This window comes from Ochotona princeps, chromosome 3, assembly GCF_030435755.1.
Source record: "Ochotona princeps isolate mOchPri1 chromosome 3, mOchPri1.hap1, whole genome shotgun sequence".
Lineage (NCBI taxonomy): Eukaryota > Metazoa > Chordata > Mammalia > Lagomorpha > Ochotonidae > Ochotona > Ochotona princeps.
This window is the reverse complement of record NC_080834.1, coordinates 103,309,073-103,321,149: the sequence shown is the minus strand read 5'-3', so window position 1 is coordinate 103,321,149 and position 12,077 is coordinate 103,309,073. Positions and strand designations below refer to the sequence as shown.

The window sequence follows — 12,077 nt, the reverse complement described above, 5'->3', positions numbered from 1 at the left end:
CTGGGAAAGCAGGAGAGGACGGCCCAAAGCTTTTGGACCCTGCACCTGCGTGGGAGACCCGGAAGAGGTTCCTGGTTCCCGGCTTTGGATCGGCACAGCACCAGCCATTGCAGCTCACTTGGGGAGTGAATCATCGGACGGAATATCTTCCTCTCTGTCTCTCCTCTCTGTATATCTGACTTTGTAATAAAATAAATAAATCTTAAAAAAAAAAAACAAAGCATCAGTTCAGACAGCCTTGGATAACTCCTTATAAAGACACACTAATAGTGTCTAAAATTATCATTTAAGTGTTCTTTGTATTTAATTCATGCATTTGGATAAATTAAATGCAACTTGACAATTGTAGATTTTAAGATTACTATAGGTGGAACATCCATATCACAGGGCTTGGAGGAAGATGTTTCACTTCAAGGTTGTTACGGAAATGATTTTTGTTGAAGAGTTATTTTAGCACTTTAGGCTAAATATGCATTGTCTATTCTTTGGTTAGAAACCAATAGGAACTTTACTTAGTTTATGCAATTATTATGGAGAAGAGAAATCACTGTCAAATGTAATTTCTAGAAATACCTCATGATAAAGCAAGAATTGCTACAGAGAGATGCCCACAGCCTGAAAAACCATTTGCATGTTGCTGTCTTCAGGAGGTAACCACGTGCTTGATACAATCCTTCTAAGTTAAAGCAAATCATCTCAACTGATGAGAAAAAACTCAAAGGACTAGTACACCTTATAAAAGGGGAGACTTTATGAGATGCAATGGGACTCCTCTTTCGGAAGAGATGAATGGGATGGGTGGCTGATCGGGCACGGAGGCATATCTTCCGGACGAGGAGTGTGGTTGGTGGACAGAAGGCTGGGACCACAGTGCCAAGTTCACTGCTGTGTTACAGGCTGTGTCATACTGGGCATCAAATCACATTGATATTCCCCTTCTCCTTTCTCTCTTAGACCCCTCTCTTTCCCTCCAGACACACGAGGCTGCTGAAGCCTCCTTGTTTTGCACACACTCTTCTTCCTGTCTAGAACACCATCTACCTTCCTGTCTGCTTGAAGGATGTCTTCTTGTGTGTGGTACAGAAGATGGACAGGCAACCAGACAGAAAATTGACAGGGGTAAATGTAGTCAGTCAAAACTGACACATGGGTTTTGAACGGGGCCTTTAGCGCCTGGAAGTTCAGTCAAGGTCACTAGTCTATATGAGACCAACAAAGAAGGCAGAGGGAAGAAGCAAGGGCAGGGTGTAGCTCAGAATCTATCTTGACCCTCCCTGTATTCAAAGAACACAGTATTGGGGTTCACACCCTAGTGTGTCAATCTCTCTTGCCTCAGCATCCCTCTCCAGGATGCAGGCGGCTCAGCTCATAATTAGCTCAGACCCTTGGTGCCTGGCTTAGACTCCTTTGGCTGGCCTTCTGCAGGATGAGATGTGAGAAGGTTTTGGTTCCCCTGTGATCTGTAGCAGGCAGCAAAATGAGTCACTGCTCAGTCCCTGGGGAAGTCAGCCACTACCTCTTCTCTAGGAATTTCCCTGACCAGCAGTCACTTCCCACATGGCAGTCAGATGGTCTCCCTGCTACAGCCAGTTCAATAGGTTTGTACAGGCTTTCAGAGGCAGGCCTGGTTTCAGGGTACTCAAAGCCCTTGGAGGCATACACACACTAGACCAGACTTCTCTCAGGGACAAGGGTTACCACCCCGCCCCCTGATGCCATGGGAGTGAGGGGTTCAGGGAGCACTACAGCACAAGGAGACATCCTTAGGCAGGTGAGGAGGAGAGCTGACCTTCTAGACAAGAAGAAGAGCAGAAGACTCAAGTGTCAGGAGGACAGCAAGGGTTCAGTGTAACAGGAACTAGGGAGTGGAGGGGGTTACAGGCCTAGCAGGTCACAGAGACTGCACAACCTTTATGGACACAACTGTGTGCTAGTGGGAGACCCATGGCCATGCCTAGAAGAGGAACTGGAGTCAGTCCTCTTCCCCCAAGCACTGTACCTAGAGCAGAAGGAGTCATAGCAGACAGAGAAAGGAAACCCTGGACCTGAAGGTGCTCCAGGCCTTTAGTAGTGGAACCTTGAGTTTAAGCTTAGCATTGACAGAATCAGACATCCAAGCCTTTTCTCTGGCGTGGGGACATGTGACTGGTGTGCCAGACAACTGACAGCGTCATGTCCACTTTCTGGGAGGGCTGATTGAAGCATGCGCAGTTACCCACATGGCTGTCTCTTAATGCCCTTCTGTTTTACTTCCTTCAATTTGTACGTGATAGCAGACATAGGGAACCCAGAGATCACGTGTAGTTAGAAGTTACCTATACCCATAAGAAGAGTAGGGGCCAATGATGAGCCCCCACATTAGAAGCAGTATGAATTCTTCTGGACATGATTTTGTCTGAGAACGGCAAGCGGCTATCTTGTTCACACCACTGTTATGTAACGATTCTTGTCCTTCATGTGCAGCTGATCATAAACCTCACTACAATGAGCTTCAGTGGGGAGGAACTGGAGACCAGGGACATAAAATAGCTAGATGAAGATTACTCCTCTAGTTTCACTGCAAGTTATGCTTCTCTCTACAGAATTTCTTGTGGTTTTTGTTCATCTCCAACTCAGCAAGTACTTCTTGGGTCTATGCACACAGTGCTATGTAGGTCAACCAAGCAGAGCAGGAACCTGAAAGCCAGATTTCTCATACGCCAGTCTCAGGGCTGCCACTTGCTAATTGGAAGACCTCCAGCCTTTGCCTCAGTGCTCTCATCTGTAAAATGAGGTCAATAACAGCAACTGTTTTCAAGATTCTTAGAGGAAACAGGCAAGTAGAGGCGACAGCTGCTATGCGTGCAAAGTTGGATTCAGAGCGCAACTGTGTCGCTGCCTAGCCTTGTGACAGTGGGTAAGTTATTATGCCTCTTGGTGCCTCCACTTCCTCCCAAGCCAAGGGGAGGACGTAGCAGATTGTTGGGTGGGTACAGTGCTTGGCACAAAGAAGGTTCCAGGACACAGTGGTCATTGCTGTTCCCACCCCATGCAGTCAGGGGTGGCACAGGTGAATGACCAGAAGCAGAATAAACAGAGTTGAGGGACGGCAGCAGGGCCACCCTTTGCAAGCTGCTGTTTCAGTTGGTCTTCCCAGCACCCCTGGGAGAGGTCTCTCTCCATTTCCCCTTATCTGTGAGGGAACTGGGCACCTAAAAAGTCCAGCATGCTGGGCAAGGCCTGTCTGCAGTAAGGGTCAGGGCTTAATCCAGTCCTGCGGCACCCCTCAAAGGCCATACAAGCACCATCTGCCCTGGGGCAGAGGTCACTTCTGAGGAGGAACCTCTCATGTTTCTGCTTCCTCCACCTCCAAGTGCTGGTGCTCAGACAGGAAAGGACAAGGGGACATCTCTGCTGCTCTTGGCCTTTCACTTCCCGGAAGTCACTGGGGCCCTGAGCCTGCCAGTCACCTGTCAGCCATTCAGGGTCACTCAGTTCCTGGGGCTACTACTAGCTGAGGTCGTGTGTTTGCTTGATTTGCTTGCCCTGGGAAATGCAGTGATGATATCCTCTTACACCTGCCACGAACAAGGCACCGTGATTCTGAAAGGATGGCCCAGAAAAATCAGCCTGGAGTGGGGCAGGGGTGTGAGCCTTCCCACCGCTTCAACCAAGGGCCACTGTGTGCCTCCCTTGAGCCTACCAGCAGGGCAACGTGGATGCAGTAAACTGCCTCACACACTAATTCAGTGGTCCTAGAAGGAACTGCAAATTAATCATGGAACAGAACTCAATACTCCAGGATGGAAAATGTTCCAGTGAAAGCAGACAATTGCAGCATAAACCACAAGGTGACCTGGAAAAGTTCCTGGAAAGTGGAATTCAAGGATAAGTCTGGTGCAGGCATTGTGGCAGAGCGGGATAATCCACTCTGCGATGCTGGCATCCCATGTCAGAGCATCAGCTTGCTATCCTGTTGGATATACTCCGACAGCTTTTATTCCTGGCTGTTCTACTTCTGATCCAGCCCCCTGCTCATGTGCCTGGGAAGGCAGTGAAACATGACCTAAGTGTTTGTGCCCTTTCCACCCTTGTGGGAAACCCAGATGGCATTGTGGGTTTCTGGCTTTGACTTGGCCCAACCCAGCAGTTGAGACCAGCAGATCCCTCTTTTCCTACCTCTTCCTCTATCTCTACCTCTCTGCCTTTCAGATTAATAAAAACGGAAATCCATGCAGTTTTTTGTTTGCTTGTTTGTTTTGTTTTGTTTTTTCACAATGTGTATTTCCATGAACTTTCTGGAGACTCTTCCTGTGATTCTAAGCTCTACTTCCCAGTGTCTGGAATCTGAAAGATGCTTTTGCTCATCTGTTTCCATATTTGACGCCCTGGCTTGCCTCTTGCTGAAAAGGCAGTTTGGTGATGCGTCCTCACAGCCTGCTGTTCACAACATCTCCGTGTGAGAAATAAGCAAAAAGCAAGCTATGACCACTTTTTCCAGATCACAAAGCAACAGCCCTGTTCCCAAGCCCTGGCTCAATGGGCCGTCTACTAAATCTTAGTGGTTTCTCTAACTCTCCCTAACGGTTGCTAGGAATCTCTGAGAACCAGGGACAGCGTCTCCTCGTGTACTCCACCAGCCTCACAGCCCACAGAAAACAAGCCGGTGGGGAAAAGCAAGCAGGCTGGAGCGTTTTCTGGCTGAAGGAGTCATAACTACAGGTGAGCGATCCGCACCTTCTCCAGCCTCGCCTCGGTAAGGGACACCAGAACGCGTTTCGAGGGGATCCGACAGGGCAGGGCCACATTGGAAAGTCACTCACCGGCCAAGGACATTACGAGGAGCGCAGTCGCCGCTGGCGAGAGCCGGAGCATGGCTGGGCTGGCGAGAGCTAGCGCGGGCTGCGCGCACGGCTGGGCTTCCGGACCCACGGGGGTGCTACGGACGCTTGGGTGCGAATCCCACAGCAACGCTGCAGCTCTTGGCCGCTCGCTCACTGGTGGAGGAGGCCAAAGGTCCGGCTTTATGAGAAGTGGCGGAAAGACCCGCCCAAGGGGTGCGCTGGCGGGCGGGAACCACGAGAGCCCGGGTGCAAACGCCGGTGCTTTTCTCTCAGTCCGTCTGGGTTTGACGAGGGCGGGCACGCGGTGGGAACGGCCAAGGGCAAAGGAGCAGCCCGGGCCAGGCAGTTTCTGCACCGGAGCTGGAGGCCCTACCAGGGCCCTTCTCTCACTCTCTTTTCTCCTACCGCGCAAGGACATTTCTCTAAGCCCAGGAGACAATCCTCCCTGGGTCATGAGAGGGAGCAGGGAAGGCTTGGACAGTGGGTGCACGCGTTGGTTCTGGAGCTTTTATGGAGATTCCAATGGCATCTCACTGGGTGGGACGCAGACAGGGCTTGAATTTGGCTCTGCTAACGCCCCAGCTGTATGACGCTGGGCTCTCTGAGCTTCAAGTCCTTCTCCCATGAAATGGGCAGTACTGGTAGGTGGTTTTGAAAACCCCAAATACTGAAACATGGAAAATACTCAATATTTTAGGAAGACACCCTTCTTGTCTTCCTTCATCTGTTAACTAGACAAAGCGGCAGTGATCTGTCCTAGGCTGGGTCAATGTCTGCAGCCTGTGAGGATGCCCAAGGTCAGGGCTAGCCTCAACTCATTTTCTGGGAAAAACAAACAAACAAAAACCAGATGACTTTGTCCTATTGTGTGGTTCCAAATGCTATCCAAATAAATGTACTCAAGCTTGCAATGTGTTTCAAAGTGAGTTTTGCGGTGGGAAGTGAAGTTAACTTTTGCCAGTGAACTGAATTTCAGCAGTTGTGTTCTGGCCTTATTGTGGATTTATTCAACAAATGATAAATAAGCAGATACTACCCACCAAGTATCTGCTCCTCACTTTGAGTCCACAGTCACTCCACATGGGCCATGTTGTGACTACTGCGATCTCCTACAGATAGTTAAAATAGCACAGAGAGGCCATGTGGCTTGCCCAAAGTCACTCAGGTAAATAATCCAATCTGATTTGACCATCTAGGGCTTTCAACATTGGACTGCATTACTGCTGAAGAGGAGTTCAAGACTAGGTTTTTGAGATATCCCTTCAAGTTGTTTACTGCCTGGTTGATAACCAGTACTTATTGATACTTATCAATACTTATTGATATGCTATACTGGCCACAGAGTGACTGGTTCTGTTTTGAGTCATACTGGAGGAGGAATTAGATCATCGGGAATGGGTTTAGGTAGCAGGACTTGGAAAGGTAATGGGAGAATAACGACAATAGTTTTCCTAAAAGGAATGCCCACCGGGTATCCAACACTATGTGGTGCATGTGTTAATTCTATGAAGGTAGCTGTTTTAACTCTCCATTATATTGGTGTGGAAATTGAACTATGTAGCATCACATAACAGACTGGCGTGGGCTGCGATGGTTTGTGTGGTCCTGAAGCCTGTGTCCTCTCTGCTGGGCCAGCAATATCTCAGAAGTGGGGAGCACAGAATACCAGCAGTGATGGAGAATAGGATAGGTCAATATGGCACCACACTAGAGATGCTGAAAACGCCAAAAAAGAGTGCAGTCTCAGCCTAGGATGCAATGGAGGGAACAGGGAGAAGGGACCATGAAGGCTGGCACAGGCAACATTGTAAACTCATTGGGCTCCACCTGGACTGCCCAGCCCTAGAGGCAGGCACCTGGAGCAGCGCCAAGCTCCACTGCACCCGCGCAGCACTGAGCAAGCATGGATGCGTTGTCAGTCTGTGCTCAAGTGGACAGCGGCTCTTCTCCAAGCGGTCTCAGAACAAACATCGATTCTATCACCCACCAGCACTGGCTCAGAGCTCCCTCCAAGCCACCTATCACTGCCATCCACCTGCCTTCTGCCAGACCCATCCAAGCCATCCATTCCTAGGTGTCTCCCTGAAACCTCCCTGGGGAAGGGGGCTGAACAACTCCCAGCTGCCAGTTCCATTTATTGCACTTTTTTCCCTCCAACACAATAAAAGTCAAATTAATTGGCTTATAAAAAAAATAGATAAATAAAAAATAAATCCTGGAAACTGGGGCCAAGACCATGTTTTAACAGGTTAATCCTCCACCTACAAGCACCGGCATACCATATGGGTGCCCATTTGTGGCCGAGCTGCTCTACTTGCCAATGTAGGTCCCTGTTTATGGTCTTGGGAGGCAGAGGAAGATGGCGTAAGTCCCTGGGACTCTGCATTCATACGGGAGATCCAGAAGAGGCTTCTGGCTTAAGATCAGCTCAGCTGCTCCCACTGGTTGCCGTAAGGACTGAGTATAAAGTGGACAGGATCGAGCTGGACTGCAACACCCATTGGTTCCCTTGGAAGACAGGGCTGGAAACAGAACTGACCCGGCAACAGCAACGACCAGCATGTGCATAAGCTGATTGGGGTGACGGACGGTGTCGGACCCTGTACTGGCATACTTACGCAAGAGTCAGCTTTGGGATCATCTCAGATGAAGTTTCTTTGGAGATCCCACCAACTGAACTGCTGATCTCAGAATCCCAACCATGAAGGGACTATGTCAGCTAGGGGACTCTGAATAGGTTTCATTGCAATTGGAATGGCGAGATTGGCAGCAATCCAGAACTGTTGAACTATCAAAACTGCTTGAGCAGGAACCTCAGAGCACGCCTCACATTGGGGATATGGGATGGGTGGGAGGCTGGGTGGGGCTTTTCTCTTTGTTTCTCCCCTGACCCCAGATACAGGGGAAAAAATGATATTAGTGTGGAAACAATGGTATTATCCACTTTCATCCTGTAGCCCTTGACCCTTTGTACCCTAATCAACGAAGTAAGATTATTTAAAAAAAAAAAAAAATCAGCTCAGCTGTGGCCCTTGCAATCATTTCGCAAGTGGGACAGTGGAAGGAAGATCTTTCTCTATGTCTCTCCTCTCTATAAATCTGCCTTTTTTTTTTTAAAGATTTACTTATTTTTCAGCCCAGCGTGGTGCCTATCAGCTGAACTCCTCGCCTTGAACGCCCCGGGATCCCATATGGCCACCAGTTCTAATCCCAGCAGCGCTACTTCTCATCCAGCTCCCTGCTTGTGGCCTGGGAAAGCAGTCAGTAGACCACCCAAATCTTTGGGAACCTGCACCTGCGTGGGAGACCTGGAGGAGGCTCCTGGCTTCAGCACTAGCCATTGCGGTCACTTGGGGAGTGAACATCAGACGGAAGATCTTCCTCTCTGTCTCTCCTCCTCTCTATATATCTGACTTTCCAATAGAAAGAAAATAAGTCTTTAGGAACAAAAAAAAAAAAAAAAAGATATTTTTAACTGTTAGGGTACTATGTCAGGCCCAAATAAATAAGTCTTTAAAATAATCCTGGAAACTAGAATGGGCAATGTAGTGCAGTGTTAAGCCATAGCGGAGGACACTCACATCCCATAGTAGAATGGAGTCCTGCCTCTGCTGCTGGTCCAGCTTCCTGCTCATGCATATCTCAGGAATCAGCAGACGATGGCTTAAGTACTTGGATCTCTGCCATTCCATGGGGAAAAAATCTGATTGGATTCCTGGTTAAAATAAACTTGCAGGGCCCGGCGGCGTGGCCTAGCAGCTAAAGTCCTCGCCTTGAAAGCCCCGGGATCCCATATGGGCAACGGTTCTAATCCCGGCAGCCCCACTTCCCATCCAGCTCCCTGCTTGTGGCCTGGGAAAGCAGTCGAGGACGGCCCAATGCATTGGGACCCTGCACCCGCGTGGGAGACCCGGAAAAGGTTCCTGGTTCCCGGCTTCGGATCGGCACAGCACCGGCCCATTGCAGCTCACTTGGGGAGTGAATCATCGGACGGAAGATCTTCCTCTCTGTCTCTCATCTCTCTGTATATCTGACTTTGTAATAAAATGAATAAAAGATGCTGGTTAAGACACTCAGGTCCTGCTTGAAATACCTAGATTCACTTCCTGACCAGCTCCTGATTCCAGCTGGTAGAGCAGACCTGTGAGGCAGTGGTGATGGTTCAATTGGTTGAGTTCCTAAGGGAACTAGGTTGAGCTCCTAGCTGCTTCCTTGGGCCTCTGGGTACTATGGGCATTTGGAAAGTGAACCAGCAGCTAATGGTGGCATGCTCTCTCTCTTTCTTCTCAAATAAACAAAATTTTAAAAAGACAATTTATTTTTGTGCAAAAATGTGTTGAAATCCATGTAAAATCTTCTCAAAATCTTCTCATATGCAATGCATGAATAAAGCAGATATTTTAAGTGCAGAGGGAGAGATAGTTCCCAATACAGTAGTACTTTTAGCAATGGAAAGATCATCCATCAGTAGTCATTGCAGTTAAACTCTACAGAAGGCCAGTGAATTTAACAGACATCCACACAACAGTTCATCCAACAACTGCAGAATACACATTCTCCTCACCCAAACATTCTACAAGACAGATAAGAGAAACTGCAAAACAAGTCTCAACAAATTTTTGTCGTTTTTTTCCCCCCCAAGAGTTATTTATTTATTTAAAAGGCAGAGAGATGAAGGGAGAGAGAGAGATATATATCTTCTGTCTGCTGATTCACGTCCCCAAATGGCCACAATGGTCAGGGCTGAGCTGCTGTGCAGCAAGGAGCCAGGAGGTTCTTCAGGTACTCCAAAGCATTTGACCAATCCTCCGCTGCTGCTTTTCTAGGCTCCTTGAGAGGATTGGAAGTAGAACAGTTGGAACTAGAACCAGTGCCCATATGGGATGCTGGGTTGCAGTTTTACCTGCTAGACCCTCAACAAATCAAAAAAAATGTGTCTTTCCTGACCACAATGGAATAAAACTAGAAATTAACAACAGAAATTTGAAACTGTAAAAGCACATGGAAATTAGAGAACTTGCTCCTAGATGGCCAATGACTCAATGAGGAAATTAAAGCTTTTTCAATTTGAAGCAAACAAAAATAGAAATACGTAATGCCAAAACCTATGCAATAAAGAAAAAGAAGAATTAAGAGGAAGTTTTACGGTAGTAAATGCCTACACAAAAAAAGGAGAAAGATACTCAAATAAACAACCTAACAGTATATTCAGGAAGTAGAAAACAAACATAAAGCAAACTGCAAATTAGTAAGTGAACAAATTGGGTAACTAAACAGAAATTGATATACAAATTAAAACTACAAGGAAATACAAACATCAGTGAAACAAAACTGACAAACCTTTAGCTAGACTAGGAGAAAAAGAGGAAATAATCAGACAAAATCAGAGAGGAAAAGGGAGATATTATAACTGATACCATATCATAAGAAACTCCTATGAACAGTTATGCACTAAGGAATTAGATACATCTGAGAAACAGGCAAACTACTGGACACATATAACCTACAAGATTAAATAGTAGAAAAGACCAATAATGAATAATGGGATTAAACCAGTTATTAATTCTCTCTTCAAAGGAAAGGTCTGGAACTACACTGCTGAATTCTACCAAGCATGGGAAGAAGAGCCAATATCAACAGAATGAAAAAGGAAGAAACTTTTGGAGTTATTGTTCATTAGAGCCTCTTCGATGTGACATGCATAGTATGAAAACTTGTTCTTCTGTTGTTAACCTGTCTTGTTTACAGGCACCTGTGCCAACTTGATAATCATTTGTAAAAGCTTTTTACACCTCAAGGACATTTTCCCCATTGCTTTATGTTTTAAAAGTGTATTTATCTTTGACTTGTAACTGTTTTTCTCCTATACAGATGTTCCATGACTTATGACTGGGTTATACGACCAAAAAGCCATAATGAGGATGTAGACCCAGTGGTGCCTGACAGTTTGCCTGATGCAGAGTTAGGGTACAGAGTGGGTGGAGGGTTTTCCGTGGGGGATTTGTGAGAGAAGGAAGAGGTGGTGAATCACTCAAGCTGACTCCAAAACCTGAATCTCAGGAGGGTGAGCAAATACTGTGCTTTCATGGGCCTCTTTTTTTTTTTCTTTTAACATTCACAGCTTTAAAAAAAAAGTTAGTCATTTTTATTGGAAAATGAGATTTTGCAGAGAAAAAAGACAGATCTTCCATCGGCTGGTTCACTCCCCAAGTAGTCATAATGCTCAGAGCTGAGCTGATCCAAAACCAGGAGCCAGGAGTTTCTTCCAGGTCTCCCACTTGGATGCAGGTTCTCAAGGCTTTGGTTATCCTCGACTGCTTTCCCAGGCCACAAGCAGGGAGCTGGATGGGAAGCGGAGCAGCTGGAATATGAACCGGCACCCATATGGGATCCCAGCACATAAAAGGTGAGGACTTTAGCTGGTAGGCTACCACGCTGGGCCCCGCCTTCTTCTTTATGAAGCAACATGTGTAAAGGTTGCCAGAAAGGACAAACAAGTGCAATACTTTACGTGTTACACTGCTTAGGCTAAAAATGAGGATGAATGGGTTTCAGAAAGCAGAGTACTCAAGTATGTGGACAGAAACAGCGAGAACTTCAAAAAGCGAATCAGGGGCAATAAATACGCAGAGGGCAAGGTGCGAGGAGCTGCTCTTGGAAAGAAGGCAGCTGACCTGCAACAGAAACATGTAGATGGGAAAACAAAAAGAATCAGTATAAAGCACCAGGAAGTGGAGGCAGTAGCAATATCATCAGACCCAAAAAGGACCCCCCTACTGATCCCTACTGTTCAAATGAAGAAACAGCCATGAGTACAATGACAGTGAAAGAAAAGATCCATGAAAAATGAATACCATGGCTTGTTGATGCTCGGGACTTACTTATCAGACCAAAACAACTCCTTTACCCTCATGCCAATTTGGGGTTCCATTCTGGAGGACTGTGCAAATTGTAAGAAATCTCGTGGAAAGAGATAATAAGAAGTATGCTGTCAAGCTGTGGGAGGGAAGAAAGAATACTTCAGTGTAATGCTGGGCCCTCAGCTGCTCTACACATTTGAGAGACCCGTGGTATGCAGAAATCCTTGCCGATCATCCCCAGTGCACCCCAACCCACGGAATGGAGTGCCACATCTACTGCAATGGCTTGCCTCATTGGAGCGTTGGAGCGATGTTGGCTCACACACCCCTGAATGAGAAGAGCCTTGCTTCTTACTTGGCAGAGTTCCATGTAGTGCCAGTACTTATGAAGTAG

General features: G+C 47.0%; 1 protein-coding gene and 1 pseudogene across 1 annotated transcript in view; one reads left to right on the top strand and one right to left on the bottom strand.

Annotated features, from left to right (window-relative positions):
• The window catches only part of LAMP3 (lysosomal associated membrane protein 3), a 25,407-nt gene extending 20,505 nt beyond the window's left edge, over positions 1–4,902 (bottom strand). Inside the window, exon 1 of the mRNA XM_058662210.1 lies at positions 4,803–4,902. Within this exon, the coding sequence (XP_058518193.1) occupies positions 4,803–4,854 (52 nt within the window). The 5' untranslated portion in view covers positions 4,855–4,902. The remainder of the gene's footprint in view (positions 1–4,802) is intronic.
• On the top strand, positions 4,853–12,077 carry LOC118758873 (mortality factor 4-like protein 1; annotated as a pseudogene).